The sequence below is a fragment of the Argentina anserina genome, chromosome 4 (genome assembly GCF_933775445.1).
Source record: "Argentina anserina chromosome 4, drPotAnse1.1, whole genome shotgun sequence".
Lineage (NCBI taxonomy): Eukaryota > Viridiplantae > Streptophyta > Magnoliopsida > Rosales > Rosaceae > Argentina > Argentina anserina.
The window spans coordinates 25,609,881-25,636,582 of NC_065875.1; the positions used below are offsets into that span (position 1 = coordinate 25,609,881).

General features: G+C 35.4%; 3 protein-coding genes and 2 long non-coding RNA genes across 8 annotated transcripts; 3 read left to right on the forward strand and 2 right to left on the reverse strand.

The window, feature by feature from the left end:
* Positions 1-2,882: 2,882 nt before the first annotated feature.
* Positions 2,883-4,670, reverse strand: LOC126791541 (pentatricopeptide repeat-containing protein At2g01510, mitochondrial). The gene is given in 2 exon segments (XM_050518001.1): positions 2,883-3,024; positions 3,026-4,670. Coding segments are annotated over 2 exon segments (1,620 nt in total). The 5' UTR covers positions 4,526-4,670; the 3' UTR covers positions 2,883-2,904.
* A 670-nt stretch (positions 4,671-5,340) lies between these two features.
* On the forward strand, positions 5,341-8,107 carry LOC126792477 (uncharacterized). The gene is made up of 8 exons (XM_050518892.1): positions 5,341-5,344; positions 5,396-5,770; positions 5,913-6,154; positions 6,261-6,383; positions 6,797-6,914; positions 7,005-7,190; positions 7,390-7,530; positions 7,848-8,107. The coding sequence occupies exons 1-5, from the start codon at positions 5,341-5,343 to the stop codon at positions 6,911-6,913; spliced, it is 861 nt and encodes a 286-aa protein (XP_050374849.1). The 3' UTR covers position 6,914; positions 7,005-7,190; positions 7,390-7,530; positions 7,848-8,107.
* A 2,980-nt stretch (positions 8,108-11,087) lies between these two features.
* LOC126791241 (MLP-like protein 28) lies at positions 11,088-12,000 on the forward strand. The gene is made up of 2 exons (XM_050517663.1): positions 11,088-11,330; positions 11,489-12,000. The coding sequence occupies exons 1-2, from the start codon at positions 11,141-11,143 to the stop codon at positions 11,755-11,757; spliced, it is 459 nt and encodes a 152-aa protein (XP_050373620.1). The 5' UTR covers positions 11,088-11,140; the 3' UTR covers positions 11,758-12,000.
* An 11,560-nt stretch (positions 12,001-23,560) lies between these two features.
* On the forward strand, positions 23,561-26,466 carry LOC126789970 (uncharacterized). The gene is made up of 2 exons (XR_007671640.1): positions 23,561-23,925; positions 26,022-26,466. It is a non-coding gene; the product is annotated as an uncharacterized LOC126789970 (long non-coding RNA).
* Positions 24,696-26,025, reverse strand: LOC126789969 (uncharacterized). 4 transcript variants are annotated; one of them, XR_007671639.1, is made up of 3 exons: positions 25,688-26,025; positions 25,396-25,541; positions 24,696-24,811 (listed from the first exon to the last, which is right to left on the reverse strand). It is a non-coding gene; the product is annotated as an uncharacterized LOC126789969 (long non-coding RNA). The 4 variants fall into 4 exon arrangements; XR_007671637.1 differs by lacking the exon at positions 24,696-24,811 and adding an exon at positions 24,841-24,957; XR_007671638.1 differs by lacking the exon at positions 24,696-24,811 and adding an exon at positions 24,970-25,103.
* Positions 26,467-26,702: the final 236 nt, after the last annotated feature.

Below are 26,702 nucleotides of genomic sequence, written 5' to 3' on the forward strand. Positions count from 1 at the left end.
ATAATGGGGTGGGATGGTTATAATCGTTCAGCTTTTCTTGATTTAGTATTCTACGTATTAATTCTCAGAAGAACCTCTATTCTCTTTTTTAATCATCCGAAATAAACGAACAAAATGTCTGCCCTTTATTGACTTCAGTAACTTTAAGACTTTTATCCCTAAAAATCAGTGTGCCTGCACTCACTTGAATCTTGAGTCTTGACCACAATATGCAGTTTAAATAAAGACTTGTGGCTTCTTTTTTTGGTCAAAAGACTTGTGGCTTCTTAGTTGTAGAACAATAAGACAATTCGCAGACATTGAATAATGGGGAAAAAAACACACGAGCTAAAGACTGAGCCCTTTGATGGTTTAACAAATTCTGGATTTGAGGGAGGAATAAGTTTTTGAAAGGGGAGAGAATTCAACAAACAATATCATAACTATTGGTTATTCTAACTTTTAGTACCTAAAAAACGATCGCATTGGTACCTTAAGTTTCTATTTCAGCTTAATTTTAGTTTCTTCCGTCAATTGACACCGTTAGTGGCTTCAACTCCCACCGATTTTTAGGGGTATTTCAAGACTTCATTTTCCTCTGATTTCATCTTTTCATTTTCTTCTGATTTCATCTTTCATTTTCCTCTAATTTCAACTTCTATTTAAAAAAAACAAGTTTATTTATTTATTTCATTCCATTATAAAAGTAATGAGCATAATTCATTTACCACAACTGTTACAAACAAATTAAAAGTTCGCAATTACAAAATAAATCAACAACCATTTTATATTGTATATGTCCATCAACCAACAACCATATTGTTATAATAATATGCTTAAAACTCTATCATAGACATTTAAATGTTTTAAAAACAAAAGAAATTGCATATATAACATTTGGTTTGAATGTTAGAAAATGCTAGCTATAAACTAAGTGAAATCAGTTAGAAATAAAGTGATGAAAATGCCCTTAAAACTTGATGGGAAATAAAACCACAAACGGTATTAATTGACGAAATGAACTAAAATTAGTCTAAATAGAAACTTATGGTATCAATGCGATAGTTTTCAAATGTGAGGCACTAAAAATTAGAATAGTCAATAATTGAGGTACTGTTTGTTGAATTCACCCTTTTTGAAAGACATGAAATCCAACTAAATTCTCAATCGAAAGAAGAGAGGGAAAATGAGAATAAACTTGGAGGGTAGGACATCACGCAGAGGAGATGACATGTTTCAAACAATGCATGTAGTAGTGCTGTAGTTTCTCTAGCTTTGACACTGCATATGTGAATTCTCACCCAGCAGATTAAAATTTTAAGTCACACTCAACTGAAAATTATTCGATCGTGTCCACAATGTAACTTGTGAACAATGAAATGAGTCACAAACGTAATCCTCAACTTAATATGTACGGAGAAAGTTCATATGCAAGCTTTACTCCAGTCAAAATTTCCTGCAACATTATGCAATATCTGAACAAATCTTCTCAGTACTTTATGCACCAACCTCTGAAGAAAATACGTTAAGATACATAAGTATTAACAAATTCACAACACTTGAGAACTTTACAGTGAAATAAATGATACTTGAACCGACAATGTAGATTAGGATTGCCACATTGAGATGTATATCCCTGCCTCTTGTGTTAGTATTATAGATGCCCCTTTACAGCAGTTTGGATTTCTTTGTCAATGACATTGCTTCCCCTTGTATCACAGGGAACAAAAGTGTTGAATAATCATAATGGGGGATAGGAGATGTAATGTTGGGGCAACTCCACTTACAATCTGCAATATATCTCATATAGTTGATCCCAGTAAGTACATCAGTCATTATCAACTCATTGGTAATTCTGCAATCACCACCTCGATCAAGATTAAGAGAAATGGAGCAACAACTCATCTCTCTACCCCTCACGATTTCTGTTACTATTGCCCATTGTGAAGTTGTGATTACCAAAAGTTGTTGCAAGAACACTCACCATTTCTAAAATGATGAAAACGGATTGTATCTCTCATAATAATCTCCCTTTTAGTTGCTACAGAAAAATTTACAGAAACTGTGGCAGTCATCATATATCCGTAAATTCTTCACCACTCTGATTGAGAATCCAGGCTGTAGATTTAGAAGACTAAACACAATGGCAAGCTTTTCACTCTGATGACTGAGTGTGGCTTCTGTTTGAGCCAAAATATTCATTTTAAGTTAATACGAGTCTTGGGCCAATATCTGTAGTTTTTGTTAGGAAATGCGGAAGAATGAACTGAAGAATGGAAATCGAAATAACTCACAACCACAAGCGAAAATAAAATGAAAGAGAACACCGGGATTTAACGTGATTCGGCAAAGTGCCTACGTCCACGGGTAACAACAATAAAGAACCTCCACTATACAAAGAAAGGTTACACCGAGAGAAACACTACTTCAAGACTCACACTTGAAGGGATACACTCTCACACACTTTATTTTGCTACACACACAGAACTCTCTACATGGAGTTTTCTCTCTATCTCTCACTCTTGATCACACACAAGATGATATCTCCCTTATTGTTCTTCTATGTTTATTGCACCACTTCTCATGTCTTTATATAGGCAAACATCTTTGTGCAATTCATGCATTTGCATGTAACATGCATGGAAGCAAAGTCAATCTTCTTCCTTGATTCATGCTCAATGTTGGCATGCTCATCAATGCATTCTTCTTTCTTTGTCAAACAAATCAACCACCTACCACCATAAGGTTGTAGATTTGTTTCTTACCTTCAACAAAGGTTGCTCCAAGTTTCAACAAAACCAATTCCACCAATTAATGGGTCACCAAAACAATAGGTGTGCTTGATTTACTCATGTGAACATCACATAGTTTTCACACCTTCATTAAGGAGGGATTGACCCTATCAGTTTTATTCCTACGACGTGATTATGAAACATCATGAAACACAGAGGTGGCATTTGGAGCATAACCTATATTCTTCACCTGTCTTAATAAATCCTCCAACTTTTCATATATTTCTGATGATTCTGGATGGAATCTGTTATTTACCATAGAATATACGGATTTTTCCATTGAATTCTACAGAGCTATAGGCAGCTACTTTCTTAGCACCTCTTTTTCTCATTTTGAGCCTGACCTTATCAACACGATCCCACCTTCCAGCAGCTGCATACATGTTTGACATCAAGACATGATATGAACCATAAGCAGGTGCCAATTCAAAAAGCAAATCAGCTACATGCTGACCCAGTTCAACAGCTTGGTGGATTGTACACGCGCCCAATAAAGCTCCCCACACCCCAGAATCTGGTTCAATTGGCATAGTTCTAATGAAGTTATACGCCTCCTCAAGATGTCCTGACCGACCAAGAAGATCAACCATACAAGCATAGTGCTCTATTCGCGGTTGAATATTCTTGTCACCAGATTGAACCATGCGCCTAAAATAAGCTTTGCCTTCATTCACCAACCCAGCATGGCTGCATGCAGATAAAACTCCTAGATAAGTAACATGGTTGGGCACAATACCTTGCTTTTGCATCCTCGAAAACATATGCAATGCCTTCTGGCTCTCCCCATTTATGGCATACCCTAACACCATAGTGCTCCAGGATATAACATTCCTCTGAGACATACCCTCAAACAAAGCCTCAGCCGTGTCTACGCTACCACATTTGACATACATATCAAGCCGTGCATTGTCAACAATTGCATTGCAAACAGTTCCACATTGCCTCATTATGCCATATACTTCTTCCCCAGTCTCCAAACACCCTAACTGCCCACAAGCCGAAAAAGCACTCACGAACGTAACTGCATCAGGCTTCACTCCAGCCACACGCATCCTACGAAACAAATCAAGCGCCTCGGCGGCACGTCCACTCTGCACACAAGCCGCAATAAAAGCATTCCAAGCAACTAAATCTCTCTCAACCATATTTTCAAACAAAAACCCCGCGGCACCCAACTCCCCATCCTTCACACACATTACCACCAGCTCAGTCCTCACCTCAGCCACAAACTCCAACCCATACTTCACAGCATGCGCCGCAACCGCCGCCCCTCCCCGCTGCAGCTTAGCGCACGCTTTCACGACAAACGTGTACGTAAACTCGTCCGGACGAACCCCCACGCGCTGCATTACTCTATACACCGCGGCGGCCTCGAGAAAGTCACAACCTTTCACATACGCTTTGATAATTGTGTTCCACAAGAAAACCCGCGGCTTGTACATTTCGTCGAACACCTTGCGTGCATAGGAAATGTCGCCCAGGGCTATGAAGCTGGTGATGAGACTGGTGAGGAGGCTGTTCTTGACGGAAATTCCGGTGGTCAGAATCAGGGCGTGGATTTGGTTGAGCTGGTTTGGGTGTGAAGAGCATGACTGCAACTGGGCAGTGAAGGCTTGCTTGGTAATGGTTACTGGTTCGGGTTTTCGGGTTCGGTCCAAAACTAATTCAGTTAGAGAAGAGAACTGGAAAATTGGGTTGAGGTAGAAAGTCCTGCCGATTATGCAATGTGTTCTGTAACTTCTGTTAACTAGCATTATGATCTCCCTCCAAAAATGTTTCAGAAGCTTTCATATAGCGAATGAGAGGAGCTGAGCAAACGCCGTTGTTTCGATGCCGCTAAAACCAAGGTTTAAAATGGTTTTCTGAAGAAAGGTTTGCTCCACAACCTTCACAAGCAAGAAAGTTAGCTGTGAAGTGCGAACTCTCCGCATAAAATGGTTTTCTTTAGTTATCTTCAAAATTCAAGAAAAATAATAAATAAATAATTAAAATGTTAAAAAAATTTCTCTAATATCTTCGATATATCTGATTTTTTTTTTCAAAAATCTGATATATCTATTGATACGTTTAAAATATATTTGGCTAGAACTATTTCTTTTTTTGAAATTTTTTTTTTCTGAATAAGTGCCGTGTGCTAGTGATTTAGTATTATTTAGTGTAGCGGCACCAATCTATTCTCTATACGTGGGTGGGTGGTTGTGAATCCGACTTCACAATAGACTTATAATATTTGAATTCTTTGTTTGATAAAAAAAATATCGATACGGTTGCATTCAAAGTTTGGTTAATGAAACTGAATACATGAGGACAGTGCCTATTCTAAAACATAACAAGAGTATATCCTAAAAAATAGCAAAGGAATTTTGAACCAACAACATCGTCAACGGAATTCTAAACCTAGAGTCTTATCCACGTCGCTCTTAAGAGTCTTAGAATACCAACGCCTCTAAGAGATAATTGTGATTTAACTTCAATTAGTGTCAGTGAAATTTATACGTTTGGGAGATATTTTACCGGGAGAATTGAAAGCAATGTGACTGGAGGGGTAGATAGGTAATTTACACGTGAGATGGGTAAATTGGTCTGAGCCACAGCGAAGGCCTGGCCAGTCTTTAGCTGGTGAGCCGTGGCTGCCCAATCACCATGCGGGTGGACCGGGTGGTCATGGAGCTCATCCACCTACTACACCACCGCCAAGTTCTCTTCTTCCACCTCATCCAGTCTCCTCTATACAAAACGACCTCGTTTCACTGCTTGTTCGTCGTCGTCGTCTAGCTCCGGCACCAAACCCGGGCTGAAAAAGCCGGCGAATTCGGACAGTGCTGCCCCAACTCCAACCACATCAGTCACAATCTCAAAGGGAAAGGCACCCCGAAGTGGAAAGACGGTAAAAGCCCTGAGCTTCAAGTCTGGGAAGCGATCTCTATGGAAGAGAATATTCTTCGCCTCCAAGAAAGTTAGGAGCATTCTCCTGCTCAATGTAATCACTGTAGTCTATGGTAAACACTAAACCCTTCTTTCATATTTATAATCCAATTACTAAAGTTCATGTCTTTATTTAATTTAATTGCTATATTAGAAAAATATGTGAGAGCTTTTTATCGTAGATTGATAATGGCCAAGTAATTATGTTGTTTGTAGCTAGTAATTTCTCGATTGTGAAAGAAGTGGAGGCTGTGATCGACCCGGCGGCATTCACTGTTGTGCGTTTTGCAATGTCAGCTGTCCCATTCATCCCTTTTGTTTTCAGAGCAAGAGGTGATGCTGAGACTCGTAATGCAGGGATTGAGTTGGGGTTTTGGGTTAGTTTAGGGTATCTTATGCAGGCATTGGGGCTGCTGACATCGGATGCTGGTCGCGCTTCGTTTTTGTCTATGTTCACTGTGAGTCTTTCTGCATTATTATTTTTAGGCAATGTGTGTTTGAAGATTTTTGTTTTGGGAGTACCCTGAAGGTACTTGTTGGTGTATTTTTGGGTGAATTTAACAGGTGATTATCGTTCCCTTGCTTGATGGTATGTTAGGAGCTATAGTCCCTGCTCGTACCTGGTTTGGAGCCTTCATGTCTATTGTTGGAGTTGGGCTGCTGGAATCCAGTGGATCTCCCCCAAGTGTAAGTTTGATTACTCTTCTTAAGATGTGTAGAATTAATGATGAATAACATGCCAAGGACCAAGTGTTCTCTGAGGCCTCCAAGTTAGATATCCGAATCTTATCATTTCAGGTGATCCTATGTTCCTAGTTTGCGTATAATGGATACCTGGAATGCTAGTTTTATACATGTGATAAGTGTGTTTTGTTTTGAAGAATATCGGACTCTAGATACTGACCTTTTAATTGTTATAAAACCATGGTTCTGTAACTTCTGTTTACACCTGCATGAGTTGATTACATGTTCTGGATATAAGATTAACCTATGTGCAGTAACTAGTGAAATGAGCAACTTACAGCTCTCATGGGAGAGAGATCTTAAGCGCCGAGTATATGTACAAACACATACTCATATATTTTATTAGATGTGTTCAGGTTGGAGATTTGCTGAGCTTCCTGAGCGCGGTGTTTTTTGGGGTTCATATGCTTAGAACAGAGCATATATCAAGAAACACAAAAAAAAGAGAACTTTTTGGCTCTGCTTGGATATGAGGTTGGTATATCTTCTTTACCATATAATTATTATATCTTTATTGATGGTTTGATGCTGTTCACACATCACACTAATCTTAGTTTTATTTAGATATGCGTTGTTGCTTTCTTATCAACCACATGGTACATCATTGGGGCATGGTCTGGTGGCGGCCTCAACGATTTCAACCCATCATTATGGACATGGGGGATGTTCTGGGAGTGGATGGTTGTGTTTCCTTGGATACCTGCACTGTACACGGGCATATTTTCCACTGTTTTATGCTTATGGGTAGAGGTTTGTTCAAAAGCTCTGCGCTTAGAATATGCATCATTTGTTCTCGCATTGCCCAATTGCTTGGGGAGTTGTTAGAAACTTTGCTTATCTGCAATCTAAGATATGTGAATTCGTAGTGGCGCAATGAACTTTCAAGCATAATCAAATTTCTGGCATTCCCTTTTCTGCTCACTTTTCTGAGGAAAATTATATTCAACAGATGGCTGCAATGTGCGATGTATCAGCCACAGAAACCACTATAATTTATGGTTTGGAGCCCGTCTGGGGTGCTGGTTTCGCATGTTTCTCCTTGGTGAAAGATGGGGATCTACTGGTTGGATTGGTGCCACTCTCGTGCGTGGTATGTTACTGTTTATCTTAATGATCTAATCAGCTTAAAATATAAAAGATATTCAAAAAATTTCAATTTTGTTTGCCATCAATTAGGCTTTGTTATTAAACTACCATAGTAAGAGAAGTGATTCGGATAGAAATGTTATCAGCAGCAAGAATGCTATTAGCAGCAAACGGCTATCTACTTTCTTATTAAATGACATATTACGCATCACTTTCTAAAGTAGTAGATTATTGTTGCTTGTAATAATAATAAAAAGGTAGAGTAATTGTTAGCATCACGTTAGCGCATATTGTATATGCTTGGTTCTTGTTTCTCTACAGGTGGAAGCTTAACAGTCCAGATATTTGGATCAACATCTCCCACAGAGCCTTCAAAAGATGAAATGAAAGCTAAGAAACTCACTTCCCAGTGGTGTCAGATAAACACAATGGCTTATCCCCCTCTCCCATTACAGTCACTTCCAGAAAGGATACTCCTGATCTGCGGAAGAAATAACTGAGAGTTTTCGTATGTTATCTGTTGCTATAGTCAGTTTCATATAAATACACAATGCTCTAATGACAATTATTTGGTCACATGACTATAACTTCTTGCACTTATGTCACCTCCCGAACTTTGGGCGAGAATTTTTTTTTTTTTTTGTTAATGGTTTGTATCGCTGGAGTCTCGATTGCAGGTGGGTAATTTACCGACTTTTGAACGAAGGTACGAGTCTGGTAGGTTTACTTCAGCTTTGATTTTCAGCTTTTGGTACTGGTGCTAGTATAGTTGGATCTATTGCTGGTACTTGCACCAATACCTCCAACTATACTTGAACAAATACCCATGGTTATAGCTGAAATGGATGTTGGAGCTAAGCTACCAGACTTTTGTACAAAAAGTTAAGAATCAGTAAACTCTATAAACTTCCCACCCCTAAATGAGAACTCCAGCTCTTTACAAAAAAAATGTCTCGCCCAATGTCCTGAGATGTGACAAGGTGGTATCAGATTCCAAAATTACCCATGATTCTTAGTTTGTACTTGGCGAAGTGTTTCATATATTTGACAACTGAGTTTTCACAACCTTATGTAGCTTATAATCCGAGTCTCGATTTAGAATGGCTTGTTTATGCTTAGGCTCTCAGCTTTGCATAGTTGTATCATACCAACATATTATTCCACAGTATGACAATATTATGAACTCTATTGTCGATTACATGTACAAGTATAGCGATGATCATATTCTACATTATTTAAAGCAGCACAGGCAGAAGTGCAGAACCAGCATATATAAACTACAAAAGAATCGGAAAAATCTTTCCCTATAATAATACATTATTTAACTCTTATAATTTTCGTCATTTCCACACAAACCAAAGGCTATAATAATTCACTAGTCAAGATCAAGATGAAATCCTATAACAGATCTCTTCAGTCCAGAAGCAAAATCTAGGCTTTCGTATTGCCTTGTTGTTTCAAACTAAAGAGTCACTGTGAGTGTGTGATTCTAGTAACATAATCATCTTAATTTATATCAAATTGCTGGGTACACACGCCTTAATCAAATCTATATATATATATATATATATATATATATTTACTCATGGATTAGTTAAAACTCAAAAGAAAAAAGGAGAGTTGAATCACGATGCGTCTGTAGCAAGCATATCAATCATGACCAGTAAGCCATTACTCACTCGAGTGTTGATTACCTGGTCAGCTGTTGAGCACCAGGTGGCGCTCAACAACCGTTTGATCTGACTGTTTGGCCACTGTTTGACCAGATCGGACGGCTGTTGAGAGCCACCTGTTACTCAACAATTGGCCAGGTGATCAGCAACGACCATTACTCAGATGATTTTCTTGTCATGCAATTTCATAGTCGTCTGGCGTTATTATCTTTCACTTTTTCAGTTTCAGTGATACAATATAACAGAAAAGGTACACATATGGGAGCAAGGCTGGCCTGAGATTTGCAGGGCTCTGGGCGGTGGAAAATTACATGGGGGCTCTTGGGACTAATGTAACATTAATTTTATTTTCTATTTTAAAACTATAATCTAAATATAATAAAAGTATCACTACTATATAATGTAATCCTGCGAAAAAATTGCAACTAATGTGACTATATTGACAATCAAAATCAACATTATGTATGACATTTTGATGGAGAATAAAATATTTCAGATGCTTGAACATTCTTGATTATAAGAGATTAAATTGATTATTTATTATAAAAATTATTTTTATTTTTATTTGAACAAAAAAAATTATAATTAAAGTAAACAACTAAAAAAGAGAGACAAAAAATGTACAAACTCAAAGTACTCAACATGAGATGTGACGGTGCAATAAGATACAACAAATTAGTCTCAACTATAAAATTATTTTTAAATAAAAATTATTAGAGACTTTATAAATGTATAATTAATTAATTATAGATTTAAACTAAAATTTTGGGGCCCATTACGAGTGGGGCTCTGGGCGGTTGCCTTTTAGGCTTAAGGCAGGGCCGGGTCTGTATGGGAGTCGGTGATGACTTTTTGGGAGGAACAAAGAAATGCCAAATATATAACATATAAAATCCAAGAATTATTATACGATATCATCGTGTCTGCAAGTACATATCTTTCAATTGAAAGAGAAGGGCCATCCACACTGATAATTGATTGCTGCTGTGATATCACTAATATGATAACATCAATAATGTAGCATTAATTATTGCGATTAACCATGTGAAACACGGGAAGGCGATCAGCTGTCCCCAGTAATTGATAGTACCTAATAATTTATGAGAATTCAATAAATAATACTTTAATTATTTATCGGTTTAATTTTTAGTATTTCATGTTTGAAAACTATTACACGAGTACATTAAATTTATATTTTAGGCTAATTTTAGTTCTTTCCGTCAATTAATACTGTGGTTTTATTTCTTACCTATTTTTAAGGACATTTTCATCACTTTATTTCCCACTGGTTTCACTTAGCTTATAACTAGCATTTTCTACCATTCAAACTTATTGTTATATAAGCATTTAAATGTTTATGATAGAGTTTTTTTTAGCATATTATTATAACAATATGTTTGTTGGTTTATGAACATATACAATATGAAATATATGCTGGTTAATTTTGTAATTACAAACTTTAACTTGGTTATAATAGTTGTGGAAAATGAATGATGCTCATTAATTTTATAATGAAATGGTATGAACTAATCAACTTGTTCTTTTAAAAGAAAAAATATAAGTTAAAATTGGAGGAAAATGAAAAATGAAATCAGAGGGAAATAAAGTGACGAAAATGCCCATAAAAATTGGTAGGAAATAAAGTCACTAACAATTTTAATTGACGGAAGAAACTAAAATTAGTCTGAAATATAAACTTAAGGTACTAATGCGATAGTTTTCAAACGTGAGATACTAAAAGTTAGAATAACAAATAATCTGAGTATTGCTAGTTGAATTCTCCCTGATAATTTAGTTTAACAGTAGCACTGGAATAAAAAAAGATTCTCTAAGTTCTGCCCTAGCCTACTATATATAGGTAGCTTATTGCGATTATATGACATTAGGGTTCCGATCAGACAATCTGTATCAGTATCGATCACAAAGTACCGATAATTAAACATGTCTCTTCAAGGTAAGGTGGAGGCTGAAATTGAACTCACATCACCTGCTGACAAGTTCTACAACATCTTCAAGAGTCAAGCTCACCACGTCCCAAACACTTCTGCAAGTGGTACCATAACCGGAGTTGCGGTGCATGAAGGAGACTGGGAAACTGAAGGATCTATTAAGATTTGGAATTACGAAATAGGTAAGTCATAAGCTCGTAGTTGTACGTTGATCAGGTACTAACTTATTATTACCATCCTGCATTAATCGAAGCTGATTCTGAATTACTCGATAGGATTTCAAATAGAGATTGTCAGTTATATTAGTTGTTAAGGTGTTTTCTTCCGTGTTTATATATAGAGGGCGAGGTTGGGACATTCAAGGAGAAGGTGGAGTTCGACGATGTGAACAAGGCTGCAATTGTCCATGGGTTGGAAGGAGATGTGTTTCAGTATTACAAGAGCTTCAAGGGCGTCTATCAATTCACTCAAAAGGATGAGGGTTGCAGCATTGCAAATCTGTCCATTGAATATGAAAAACTGAGTGAGGAGGTTGCAGCGCCGGATAAGTACATCCGCCTGATGACTAACCTCGTCAAGGATCTTGATGCACACTTCATCAAGGCCTAAAGAGGAATAATCGATCAGCTAGCATGCATGCAATACGAGAGCGCGCTTTCATCAATAGCTACTGCTGGGTTTAATTAGTAAAATAAACAATAATCTTCTGTTGTAGTGCATGCTTTAATTTGTTCAAAGGAATAGTATTGTAAGAAATGTGTCAATGGTGATATTATGATGTATTGTATCATTTGTACGTGTATCAAGTTTAATTTGTACCATTAAATATATTAATGTTGGTCGTGTATTAAATTTGCTGGTTGGGGAGTGAAATTTGAGTACCCTAACTTGTTAATATAATATGTCAAAATGTCCCTATACTTTTTTTTCTTTCGAAATTTTCAGATATGATCATATTTGAAATTTTCATCGTACAAAGTGAGTAACGGGTTTGTGAAATGTAATAACGTACTCTAATTCATTACACCCCTTAGTATCCATCAAACTATATTAATAGATAGATATTGCAACTCGGGTCGTCATCTACGCACAAGACCTTCATGTATCAGTGCTAGGATATGTATCATAATTAACCAAAGGATCCGATTTGCATGCCACGCCAAAATGTGACTCGATCTATTGTGAGCATACACTGATAACACGTGAGATACTGATAATATGGAGGTACTCTTAATTTATGGAGGTCGATCATTTAATGTGGACGTACTCCTATGTTACGAGCAAACATAACACGTGAGATGCTGATAACAAGGGCGGATCCTCCGGATCGGGATCCTCTCCTAATGCAAGCCTACTAATATTGTCTAATAAGTGAATCTCAGCCATTCATTGTAAATCAACGGCAAGATCATTTCTCCTTCTTCATTCCCTTCTTTTCTAAACCTAATGCTCTCTCTCTCTCTCTCTCTCTCTCTCTCTCTCTCTCTCTCTCTCTCATCCCGCCCAACTCAGTAAACTCTTTTCTGGATCCTTCTTTTCTTACAATAGAGAACAATAATAACAGAAAAGAAGAACAAACAAACTATGGAAATGGGTCTCTAATCTGGGTGTTCAGTTTTCTAATAAGATGGGTTATGTTTATGAATTGGAATAGTTTGCTTGATTTGGGGTATGACTCTTTGATTGTGGATTGGGTTTTGGTTAGGAGGAGCCTGCGTTTGATAGGATTTGTGCTTGTGGTCATTTTGTTAATTCAACATCATCAATTAATCAATCAAATACTTGGTAAGCTTCAAAGGAAGCCTTCGAAGTCAGCTGGCAATCGTGAACTCGGAGGGTGCAAATTTCAATCTTCTTATATACGAATATTTTCTTTTTGTTCAGAGTTGAACAACATATATGAAGAGCAAATTGCAGACAGAGAATTTGGGATATGAGAGGAGAAAGAGAGAGTCTAAATAGAGAAAATAATTAGAAAATATTGAGCATCGCGGTGGAGATTCGGCGACGGAAGAAGAGAGGAGAGACTGGCATAAATGAGGACTTTTGTTTCGGGCAAGGGATCGAAGGGTTGGGGTCTGGGGATTAGGGGTGGACAAACTGACCCGAAAACCGAAAAAAACCGGACCTGAACCCAAACCGAATTCGAACAAATCGAAACCCGAATCAAACCGAACCGAACATAAAAAAATCGAACCGAACCGATTCTATTTGGGTTGGGTTTTGGGTTCAGTCCCTTAGAAACCGAACCGACCCGAACAACCCGAAGTCAATGGTCAACGTTACAAAACGACATCATTTTGTCATATTTATAATTTTACATTATTATTTTTTTTAATAAAAAAATAGTGTGGTCGGCCTCACAGCCGCACATAATTTCTAACCTAATTGACCTAATGTATAAGAGGCGCATTATTTAGTCGTCTTGCTTCCTTCATAATGCGATAGTTTTATTTTAAACATAATATAAATGTTATGATACATTAGTTGACACTTAGGAAATCGCCAACTCTAATTCAAAATATGATCGATCGACACCAGCAGATGTGATTGGTATATATATTTAGGGACCCCGTAAAAATTTCGTCCGTTTTGGACATGGTTTGACCGTTCGTACCTACGGTTAACTAAAAAAGAGGCGTTTTCACATATTGAAACCCTATTGACCGGGGCTTTGCCAAATATATTTCTTTAGTGCGACCGCGCATGATAGATAACAAAAATTAGGTGATTTCAGATATGCAAACGGCTTTCGGCGTTCGCATATTTGTAATAGGTCCTCCCTTATGGCATAATAGTGGTGTTTTCGATTTACCAAAAATTCTGACGGTTAAATGAGGTCCGAATTGGATGAAATTTTTATAGGGTCACTAAATATATATACCGATTACATCGGCTGGTGTCGATCGATCCCTAGAAGTTTCCTTCATATAGTCGCTTCATAATGCGATAGTTTTATTTTAAACCTAATATAAAGGTTATGATACATTAGTTGACACTTAGGTGATCGTCAACTCTAATTCGAAATATGGTCGATCGACACCAGCAGATGTGATTGGTATATATATTTAGGGACCCCGTAAAAATTTCGTCCATTTTGGACATGGTTTGACCGTTCGTACCTACGGTTAACTAAAAAAGAGGCGTTTTCACATATTGAAACCCCATTGACCGGGGCTTTGCCAAATATATTTCTTTAGTGCGACCGCGCATGATAAGTAACAAAAATTAGGTGATTTCAGATATGCAAATGGCTTTCGGCGTTCGCATATTTGTAATAGGTCCTCCCTTATGGCATAATAGTGATGTTTTCGATTTACCAAAAATTCTGACGGTTAAATGAGGTCCGAATTGGATGAAAATTTTATAGGGTCACTAAATATATATAAAGATCACATCGGCTGGTATCGATCGATCCCTAGAAGTTTCCTTCATATAGTCGCTTCATAATGCGATAGTTTTATTTTAAACCTAATATAAAGGTTATGATACATTAGTTGACACTTAGGTGATCGTCAACTCTAATTCGAAATATGGTCGATCGACACCAGCAGATGTGATTGGTATATATATTTAGGGACCCCGTAAAAATTTCATCCATTTTGGACATGGTTTGACCGTTCGTACCTACGGTCAACCAAAAAAGAGGCGTTTTCACATAATAAAACCTCATTGACCGGGGCTTTGCCAAATAGATTTCTTCAGTGCGACCCCGCATGATAAGTAAAAAAAATTAGGTGATTTCAGATATGCAAACGGCTTTCGGCGTTCACATATTTGTAATATGTCCTCCCTTATGGCATAATAGTGATGTTTTCGATTTACCAAAAATTCCGACGGTTAAATAAGGTCCGAATTGGATGAAATTTTTATAGGGTCACTAAATATATATACCGATCACATCGGCTGGTGTCGATCGATCCCTAGAAGTTTCCTTCATATAGTCGCTTCATAATGCGATAGTTTTATTTTAAACCTAATATAAAGGTTATGATACATTAGTTGACACTTAGGTGATCGTCAACTCTAATTCGAAATATGGTCGATCGACACCAACAGATGTGATTGGTATATATATTTAGGGACCCCGTAAAAATTTCGTCCATTTTGGACATGGTTTGACCGTTCGTACCTACGGTCAACCAAAAAAGAGGCGTTTTCACATAATAAATCCTCATTGACCAGGGATTTGCCAAATAGATTTATTCAGTGCGACCCCGCATGATAAGTAACAAAAATTAGGTGATTTCAGATATGCAAACGACTTTCGGCGCTCGCATCTTTGTAATGGATTCTCCTTTAGGACAAATTAGTGGTGTTTTCAGTTTACCGGAAATTCTGACGGTCAAACTAGGTCCGAATTTGATGAAATTTTTACATGGTCACTAAATCTATATACTGATCACATCGGATGGTGTCGATCGATCCCTAAAAGTTTACTTCATATAGTCGCTTCATAATGCGATAGTTTTATTATAAATCTAATATAAAGGTATGATACATTAGTGGACACTTCAGCAATCGATAACTCCAGTTCGAAATATGGTCGATCGACACCAGCAGATGTGATCAGTATATATATTTAGGGAACCCGTAAAAATTTCGTCCGATTTGGATATTGATTGATCGTCCATACTTATGGTCAAGAAAAAAGGCGTTTTGACATTAAAATCCTCATTGACCGGGGCTTTGCCAAATGGAATTTTTTGGTGCGACCGCACACAATTGGTGACAAAAATTAGGTGATTTCATATATGCAAACGATTTTTAGTGTTCGCATATTGGTAATGGGTCTTCCCTTATGACATAATAGTGTTGTTTTCGGGTAAAAACCCATCGGGCTTGCGGGCCTCGACGAGCTTTTCAGATCCACGGGCTAAATGATGAGGCATAAGTCAATTAGGTATGAAATAATCATTAGACTATTAGTTTTTCATCTTTATGTTAAATTTTGTACTTTTAAAATTAATATATAATATTACGTATTTTACATACGGGTAAAACCGAAAAAAAAACCGAACTGAACCGAACCGTACGGGTTGGGTTGGGTTGTGGGTCACAGTCTCTAAAATAGAAAAACCGAACCGAACCGAACCGAATTTAAAATTTGGATTGGGTTATGGGTTTTGTCCAAAACCGAACCGAATGGACCCGTGTCCACCCCTACTGGGGATGAGGGCGAGAGAATTAGCTGAGACAAGGGTAGGAGACATTTATTAACATTGAGCTTATCTTCACTATTGATCAATAGTAGATGGTCTCGATTTACTTGTTAGGCAGTATTAGGAGACATTGTATGAGGAGAGGATCCCAGTCCGTATCCTCCCATGCTCAAGCATCCCCAAGACCCCAACCAAACACACAAAAAAAGTAATATATTTACATATATATTTTTTAATTTGACTTATCTCATACACCCACCAACACTTAAACTTTCACACACATAAAATAGTAATTAATTGAATTTTTTTCTCTTCGTCTTTACAACTGTCAAATTCTAAACACTAATGCCCTAATTACAAAACTAAATTCCAAAATTAGATTGACTGATTTCACTTGGGGCCTTGCAACTGAGTTCTACGCTCCACCACAACACGATCGTCGTCTGTCTCTGCCTACACCCTAGATCTAATGTGGATTTGGGAAATCTCTTTGTGTTTGACACTTTCAGGTGAATGATGCGATTGAAATGAGATTTGAGCTTAGTTTTATTTCGTTTAATTGTTTTAGTTCTTCTGATTTTGAGTTTGGGTTAAGTTGATTACTGGATTTTAATATGTTAGGGTTATGTACTTGTGCTTATTTTTATTGTTAAGAGGAAATTGGAAAAGTCAGGAAAATGAATAGAGAATAATCTAGATTTTAGTTAGTTTAGTTAAATTTAAACTATCGACTGGAAATACATATGTTTTTTAAGAACCATATATTGACTCGTAAAGTTAAATTTTGTTAGTTTAATATTTTTTATTGTATGCATTTAAGAGGTTAGACTCATTACTTTCTCTCTTGATTATGTGCATTCATTTTTATTTTAATTAATAAAAAAATTCACACCTTTTTCTTCTTCTTCTTCTTCTTCTTCTTCTTCTATCACTTAAGAGGTTGATAGGATTAATTGTGTTTAATCTGTCTCATATTGTGTTTGTGGGAACGCCTTTGTTTCGAACTCTTCCGATCGATCTTCTTCTTCTTCTTCTTCTTCTTCTTCTTCTTCTTCTTCTTCTTCTTCTTCTTCTTCTTCTTCTTCTTCTTCTTCTTCTTCTTCTTCTTCTTCTTCTTCTTCTTCTTCTTCTTCTTCTTCTTCTTCTTCTATCACTTAAGAGGTTGATAGGATTAATTGTGTTTAATCTGTCCTCATATTGTGTTTGTGGGAACTCCTTTGTTTCGAACTCTTCCGATCGAAGTTCCATGGATACCTAATAAGTACGAGTTTGGTATGAATGACGATTGTGTTTGTGGGAACTCCTTTGTTTCGAACTCTTCCGATCGAAGTTCCATGGATACCTAATAAGTACGAGTTTGGTATGAATGACGTTCGTTGCTGAAAGGGTTTTACGAAACAAAATATTAGCCCCTCCTTATAATCTAAGTCTCCACAATGTACTTCTCAAATTTTTAATTTCAACCGTAAAGTTAAATTTTGTTAGTTTAATATTTTTTATTGTATGCATTTAAGAGGTTAGACTCATTACTTTCTCTCTTGATTATGTGCATTCATTTTTATTTTAATTAATAAAAAAATTCACACCTTTTTCTTCTTCTTCTTCTTCTTCTATCACTTAAGAGGTTGATAGGATTAATTGTGTTTAATCTGTCTCATATTGTGTTTGTGGGAACGCCTTTGTTTCGAACTCTTCCGATCGATCTTCTTCTTCTTCTTCTTCTTCTTCTTCTTCTTCTTCTTCTTCTTCTTCTTCTTCTTCTTCTTCTTCTTCTTCTTCTTCTTCTTCTTCTTCTTCTTCTTCTTCTTCTTCTTCTTCTTCTTCTATCACTTAAGAGGTTGATAGGATTAATTGTGTTTAATCTGTCCTCATATTGTGTTTGTGGGAACTCCTTTGTTTCGAACTCTTCCGATCGAAGTTCCATGGATACCTAATAAGTACGAGTTTGGTATGAATGACGATTGTGTTTGTGGGAACTCCTTTGTTTCGAACTCTTCCGATCGAAGTTCCATGGATACCTAATAAGTACGAGTTTGGTATGAATGACGTTCGTTGCTGAAAGGGTTTTACGAAACAAAATATTAGCCCCTCCTTATAATCTAAGTCTCCACAATGTACTTCTCAAATTTTTAATTTCAACCCATTACTCATTTCACTCACAATGTTTTACTAATTAGTTCATTCCGTCCACCACCATCCAAATTGCCTATTAAATTCTTTCAATATCATTAAACTTCCTGAAATGCCCTTATCTATTTTTATTTTTATTCTTCAGTTTATTCAAGTCTCAACTCTCAACTACCAACATCTATGAAAAACCAACCTCTCTGGCGGAAACCAATACGCGTGACGCTCCACTGCTATAGCCTCAGTAAGACAGAGACGATCAACACGATGCCCACGGCGATGGAGTTCTTCAACGAGTTCAGTATAGACGGCTTCATCGGTGAGAACAAGCTTGCCGACCTTGATGATTCCTACATGACCGACTCCTCCGCCGCCATATAATGTTCTGATGTAATTCTAAGCTTGGTAGTTAAAATCTTATCCGACTCAATAAGCTATTAATCTCTGAATCATGGGAGATGGGTCGTCAAGCTTGCTTGACCCATTTCAATTACTTAATTGTTTCTACAATAAGTGCAAAGTTTCAATCTTTTACATCAATTTTTACTGGCTTTTATTCCAGCTGTTTGTTGCCATTGGTGATGATGATAGTGATGGTTTTTATGATTCTGTCATGTATAGATTGATTAGTTTTAGTCATATGACTCATATCTACTGGATATTTTCATTTGCTTTTCTCGAATTTGTTTGGTGCTAAATTTAACTAGCATATAGTTTATTTGTTGAAATATGAGTTTCTTTAAGGGATGGAATATGCTTCCTTTACTTAAAGTTCAATTTTTTTCTGAATTTTTTGATTGTATTAATGGTTAAAAGAATTCACTTGAGATTTGAATATTGCTGACCATTAATAGAAGATGGTTTTAACGTCTCAACATAATGACAAATTTGTCTGCCATGCCTTAGAAGCATTGGCAAAGCTATCATAGAATTTATTGCATTACTTGGTCTGCACTTAGTTCTGTGTAGTGTGTGGTTCGGGAGCTTTCAGTGGCCAAGCTATCATTTTTTCGTTTAGAAGCCAATCTATCATTGTGAAACAAAAAAAATTTGATAAATAGAGGAGGCCATTATATGAAAACAAAGAATAAGGGTTATAAGTGACTTTTAGCACTAACTTAATAGATATTTTGGATGGTGGTGGACGGGAATAGATCAATTAGTTGAAAATTGGGAGTGAAATAAGTGATGGGTTTAACTTAAAAGTCACTGAAGTAAACTATCGAGACTCTTAAATTATAAAAAGTGACCAGTAGTCTAATTTTTTGTTTTATATATATAATAAACACGGAGTAGCTAAGACCCTTGTATTGTATTCTGTTTTTCTTACTATCCTATCCTGATCGACTTTTGATCCTTGTAGGTTTATTGGATTTGACTATTCCATCTCGTTACTTTCAGCTCAAGCAAGAGTTAAATTGGATGGGGGCTTCAACTAGGAATCCAGGATACATAGTTTTTGGTTAACCGAACGCAAAAATGATCATATCGATCAATTATTGATTTTATATCTTTGAATCAACGTACACTGCGAGGTCTATGTCATAAAACTCATAGGGGACAGGATCTTAATTAAGAATGAAATAGCGCTCCCCACAATTGTAATGGCTGTCATTTCATTCCAAGCTATCACATTTAATTTTCTGGTTGGAAGCATTAATTTATTTATTTTTGTATGTTCAATCCGTTCAGTGATCGTTAAGTCCTTCACCCCCTTCTCATATTTGAGGGACCTTGGAGCCTAACTAGTTTCCTGCAACTAATTAAGATCCAGTTTCATCACCAGCCTTCCTTTGATCTTAAAAGGGAAGAAAATATGTCTTTCGATTCTAAGCTAGAAAAGTTAACGACGGCTGCTGAAATCAGTGTCGATCCTGGAATTTTTTACGCCTTCTTTACGCGCAAACCACACCGAATATTATCATATATCAGTTCTGACAAAGTTCAGGGTTGTAATCTCCACGAAGGTGAATATGGAAAAGTCGTTTCCGTCTACACCTTGGATGATACCCATGGAATTAAGATTTACATTGTCAGCTTGCTAGTTTCTCTTTTGAAGTTGCAAATTCATCTGAGCTATAATGCTGGTGAATTATTGAGACTGAATTATTTCATTGATTATATTTTGTTGCAGATGGGAAACTAAGGTGGCCAAACGACTTAGGCCACCATTCAAGCCAGCCCGAATGGTGAAGGCAGCACTGTGCATTGGACTTTGGAGTATGAAAAGAAGGATGACGAAGTTTCGGATCCGCAAACATTGCTGATTGCTCCAATTGGTAGCTGACCCCTCCAATGATATCGTAGATCACCTAAAAAGCACCCAAGCATGAAATTCCAAGCAAGCTGTACTAAAGTGCTGGTGACATCAAGGTTTGCTTTATGAGTAATAAAAGAGCTCGATCATGTCTACAATTTGTACAATGTTTAATTTTTATTATTTGTATTCATGTTCAATTATTTGTTTCAGAGCTATGTGATGTAATCGTGTATTTTATGTATTTAAGCATTTTGAAACAATTAATAAAGTTGACGTTTCCTTTCTTAATGAATTACTACCATAGCCGTCTCAAACTTTTAAGAGGCATGTGCGAAGGTTTATCATGTGGTCCTCAAACCTTTTTTGTTTTTTCGGATGCGCAATGTACAGTTTTATTTTAATAAGAAGATCAAGAATCTCTTACAATCCTCAAAGTCACAAAATTTCAAAATGTTTATAACTTCAGGCTTTCCTCGATTTCCATTTGTCAATTAGCATAAAATTACTAGGCACTTTCTTTTACAAACCAATCGAACTACTTTTATATATATATACACACAAATTTAACTATTAAATATATAGTATTTGAACAAATAAAACAAAGATTTATCCATGTCTGAAAATTAATTTGTAAAAAGCTTAGATTCCTATCCTACAGTCCTAAATAGTGACTTAGGGTCTGGATCTAATAATAGAGAGAGAGAGAGAGAGAGAGTTATAAAAAATTAAATATAACCTTTAGAAATGATATGCGGCAATATAATCTTTTGAAATGATCTGTTGCCCTCTCAACACAGGCCAAGTGTCGCATTTGTTGCTCTTGTTAAGAACCGGGATGATTACTACCAGAGTTGACTCGATTTGTATCACGGATCTTTTATTATTCTTTATTATTACGAAGGTTAAACTCGTGACACTTTATATTTTAGGTGTAAAAATAATTTTATTATTTTATTTTTAAATTTAATCTGTATATTATTTAATTTTTATTTTTTAACAGTTTTATCCATTAACCGTTAAAAAATTCCGTTAAACCGTTAAAATGTCTAGAATATCCCAAATTCAAATCATATTTTTTTTCTTATGCCTTTTTTATTTTCTCTTTTGGTCTTTCTTTTTGTTTTTCTTGTTTTAAAATTTCATTCATATCATATGTGCTATCAAATATATATAATTGTAATCAACACAAATTATCAAATTAATTGTAAACATCTTATAATCAATTGAATAATGCCTAAAATGATATGTGAGTGCCAGTACTCAAATCCAGTTATAAACTTCATTTATATTATGATGCTCTACAAACATATTTTGATTAATTTCTATAATGCTAAGACAAAAAAGACTTCTACTATCATATCCAAACTTTGATGCAAAAATAGTTTCAAATTATTTATTTCCAACTTGATGTTAAGCAATTGTCATTAATTCTCCTCTTGTTTACAATTAATTTGATAATTTTTGTTGATTACAATTATATATATTGGATACCACACATGATGAATTAAATTTAAAACCAAGAAAAACCAAAAGAGAAAATAAAAAAGGCATGAGAAAAAAAAGAAAAAAAAAACTTATTTGAATTGGGGGTATTCTAGGCATTTTAATGGCTTAACGGAATTTTTTGACGATCAACTAACAGAATTGACTAAACTGTTAAAAAAAGGACAACACTGTTAAAAAAAAGAGTTAAATAATATACCAGTTTAATTTGAAAGTAAAAGGATAAAACTATTAAAAAATAAGAGTAAATGATATATATATTAAATTTGAAAGTATAATGACAAAACTGTTTTTACACATAAAGTATATGGTGTCACAAATATTTAATCATATTATGAATAAGCAACCTGAATTCTTATCCATTCATACTATTATGAAAGTAAGATAATCGAATCAGCTAGACACGATAATCACGTTGTGACACTAAAAATATTATTACATATTGGACATCAAAGTAAATCATAAGAAAAATGTTTTAGCGCGCGCGTCTCAATCCTCTTCATCATATCCTTGATAATTGACATCTACTCACGTACGTAGCACTCCGCAAATAAAGTCCCCTAATAATAATATATAAAATATAACGTATTGTGATGATGCACATAATGACATAATTTAGCCAAGAGTGCGTAGGGGCAATATCTGGATTAGATTTTGATGACGAATAAGCACATCCCCGGAATAATACATGTGTGTTTCTGCCAATTTAATCTTCTCTTACTCACCTACTCGTTCTGTTTAGTTCAATAATATTCATGAATTTTTGGTTCTTGGATGCCTAGTGATCCTTAACTAAGATATGTCTACGTTAGATGGTAAGTTACAAGTTTTTACAAAATTTTCACAAGCCAAATGCACACTTTCACCATAAATCATGACAAGCATAACATACAAAGTAATTGTGATCGAATCTAGTGGGAAGAAAAATAAAGGCAACTTTCTTATAAATTAAAGAAGAACAAAAAAAGTAAAGGATTCGAATCAAGAGTTGTTAAAGTTGAAGCGTGGGATTAAAAGTTTATTCTACAAATCTTGGACTTATATAGCAATTGGACTTACATATGTTCCTTTCCTATATAGACAGATGAACAATTAAGAAAAAAGAGTAGTACAGTAGCTAGCTATTTTTGATTTTGTAAATGTACTAGAAAAGATTAATCGAACAGATCCATTGAGGAATAATGCAAGTGAAACGCATGTGATTATATGAAAATGAAAGAGTATAATTTTCTTGCCTTGCTCGATCTAGGGACCAGAAAATTACCTTCATAAATTCTTGAGGGGGAACCCCGGCCAATCGGCTCCCAAATCTGATCCAGAAGTAAAAAATATCGATCGAAAGTACAGACTATGTGCGCGTTTGGGGAAGCTTATAAGCTCCTTAGCTTATAAGATGAGGAGAATACCCGTTTGGTAAAAGCATAAAGAACTTACTTATCTTAAAAGCCTAAGTCATTTATGAGGAATAAGCAAAAGTGAGTGACTCCTTCCTTATGATTATAAGTCACCGCGTTTTCGTTTCGGGAATTAAGTGAACTTCAAAAATGACATTGGGTACCCTTGACTATAGCTGAAAATTACTAACTTACCAATATAAAAGCTCAGATGAACAGAAAACTTACCTGCAGAGCGCCTCCATTTCTCTTTTATTTCGTGGTAGTCTCCTGGTGTGCCTCCATTTTTCAGTTCTCCTTTCCATCTTTGAGGTTTGCAGCTGCTCAAGAGGTAAACAACTTATTTCTCCCCCTTGTTCCTCATTTCTTCTCTTTTTGTTTCTGGGTTTTGATTAGTGATTGAAATTATTATATGTGTGAGATCTAGTGTTTCTGTCTTTGAAATTGAATTTCTTTACAAGTGTACTACTCTATTGTATATCATTCTTGAAAATGATACAAAATAATTCCATCAGATGTACTCTATAATATAGTCAAGAAGTTTATAATTGTAATGGTGATTGTATATAGATTCATATCTACTCTAATTGATTCCTCTACTTGTCCTCTTTTTTTTAGGCATCATAGAATTCTAGGTTATAGGATCATCATCAGCAAGTTTAATCCTCTTACATTTCAGCTTGTACAGTTGAACATATAAACATGGCAACACACACACACACAAATAAGAAATGAGAGCTAACTTTTCACCAATTTGGAGAGGAACCAGCTGCTCTATAATATACTATTAATAAATTGTTATTCTGCTGTGGAATTTGGTTTGTACTACTTCCAATAGTGAATAGAGAGAGAAAGAGAGAGAGAGAGAGAGAGAGTAGAAACAATGTAAACATTGGCATTACAGTTTGTTGTGTTCAACTAGAAGATTACCAGAAATTGTATGTTTAGTTTGTTTAGAGCAACTCTAATAGAGAGGTCAAATTTTGTTGTTACTAAAGTTTACTAGAGGTAGTAAACTTCTACTGGGGGTATTAAACTTGAAAAACAGTATTTCTAAAGGCCATAACACACCTTAAAATGGAGAAAATCAACTTAGATGCAAAAAAAATAAAGTTTACTGGGGTTAGTAAAAATTTTACTAAAGTTTACTAGAGGTAGTAAACTTCTACTGGGGGTATTAAACTTGAAAAACAGTATTTCTAAAGGCCATAACACACCTTAAAACGGAGAAAAATCAACTTAGGTGCAAAAAAATAAAGTTTACTGGGGTTAGTAAAAATTTTACTAAAGTTTACTAGAGGTAGTAAACTTCTACTGGGGGTATTAAACTTGAAAAACAGTATTTCTAAAGGCCATAACACACCTTAAAATTGAGAAAATCAACTTAGATGCAAAAAAAATAAAGTTTACTGGGGTTAGTAAAAATTTTACTAAAGTTTACTAGAGGTAGTAAACTTCTACTGGGGGTATTAAACTTGAAAAACAGTATTTCTAAAGGCCATAACACACCTTAAAACGGAGAAAAATCATCTTAGATGCAAAAAAATAAAGTTTACTGGGGTTAGTAAAAATTTTACTAAAGTTTACTAGAGGTAGTAAACTTCTACTGGGGGTATTAAACTTGAAAAACAGTATTTCTAAAGGCCATAACACACCTTAAAATTGAGAAAATCAACTTAGATGCAAAAAAAATAAAGTTTACTGGGGTTAGTAAAAATTTTACTAAAGTTTACTAGAGGTAGTAAACTTCTATTGGGGGTATTAAACTTGAAAAACAGTATTTCTAAAGGCCATAACACACCTTAAAACGGAGAAAAATCAACTTAGATGCAAAAAAATAAAGTTTACTGGGGTTAGTAAAATTTTTACTAAAGTTTACTAGAGGTAGTAAACTTCTACTGGGGGTATTAAACTTGAAAAACAGTATTTCTAAAGGCCATAACACACCTTAAAATGGAGAAAAATCAACTTAGATGCAAAAAAATAAAGTTTACTGGGGTTAGTAAAAAATTTACTAAAGTTTACTAGAGGTGGTAAACTTCTACTGGGGGTATTAAACTTGAAAAACAGTATCTCTAAAGGCCATAACACACCTTAAAACGGAGAAAAATCAACTTAGATGCAAAAAAATAAAGTTTACTAGGGGTAGTAATCAGCTCCATGGTCCACTTAATCAGCTCCATGGTCCACTTAATTACTAGAGTTTTGGCTGTTTCATAATATAAGAACACTAATATAGATCATCATAGTTCATATGTGCTATGCATATTTGTGTACTATATAAGAACAACTAACGTACTGGACCAAAATGAAGAACACTAAGATACTTGAACATCAACCATGTACAAATTAGATATATATATGTACAAATTTATATATGTTTGTATGTTTCATGTTAATTTATGTCAATCCTCATGTGTTATATAGATGGGATCAGCCGTATGGAATCCGGTATTAGTAGACCTACTTTGTGACTTAGTTATCAAGGAGGTGGAGGCTAATAATCAACCAAATAGTCATTTGAGCAAAGAAGTGAAGATTGTTATTGCAACCATGACTCTTCATAATTATATAAAAAGACATGCAAATCGTGATGCCCATTTTGTTCGTTGGGCAGAAATGGTGGTTGACATACCAAATGATGAGGTAGAGATGGATAATGATGGAGGGGAAAATGAGCATGGTCATGATGCACGGGAAATTGAAACAATAAGAAATGAAATCACTCAAAGTTTGATGAGTGCGCGTATAATATGCAATTATTTGATGCAAATGAAATATATATATATATTGTTATTTGGTTTTGTAATTTAGTTGAATGTGTTAAGATATTTTTAATATTATTTGTGTCAATGACAAATGTGTTTTGTTATTAAGTATAAGAAAACATAGAACATTTATTAATTTTACTTGAAGTCAATGAGAAAGTAAAAATTAAAATACTAATGTAAAAGGGTAGTGATAGATAAAAAAAGAAGTTAAAAATTCATATTGTATTTGCAAAGAATCAAGAAAGAAAATATACTCTTGGAAAATAAAAAAAATATTTTAAATTATTTGGTGTCCAAAATTGTCATTATACAAATACAAAGCATAAGCCAGTTTAAG

Bases quoted from the DNA above. Each gene is read 5' to 3' on its own strand.
- LOC126792477 (XM_050518892.1), top strand. The intron at 5,771-5,912 runs GTAAACACTAAA...TGTTGTTTGTAG, and splicing joins TGTAATCACTGTAGTCTATG to CTAGTAATTTCTCGATTGTG. The intron at 6,384-6,796 runs GTAAGTTTGATT...AGATGTGTTCAG, and splicing joins CCAGTGGATCTCCCCCAAGT to GTTGGAGATTTGCTGAGCTT.
- LOC126791241 (XM_050517663.1), top strand. From the start codon at position 11,141: ATGTCTCTTCAAGGTAAGGTGGAGGCTGAAATTGAACTCACATCACCT. The intron at 11,331-11,488 runs GTAAGTCATAAG...GTTTATATATAG, and splicing joins GATTTGGAATTACGAAATAG to AGGGCGAGGTTGGGACATTC.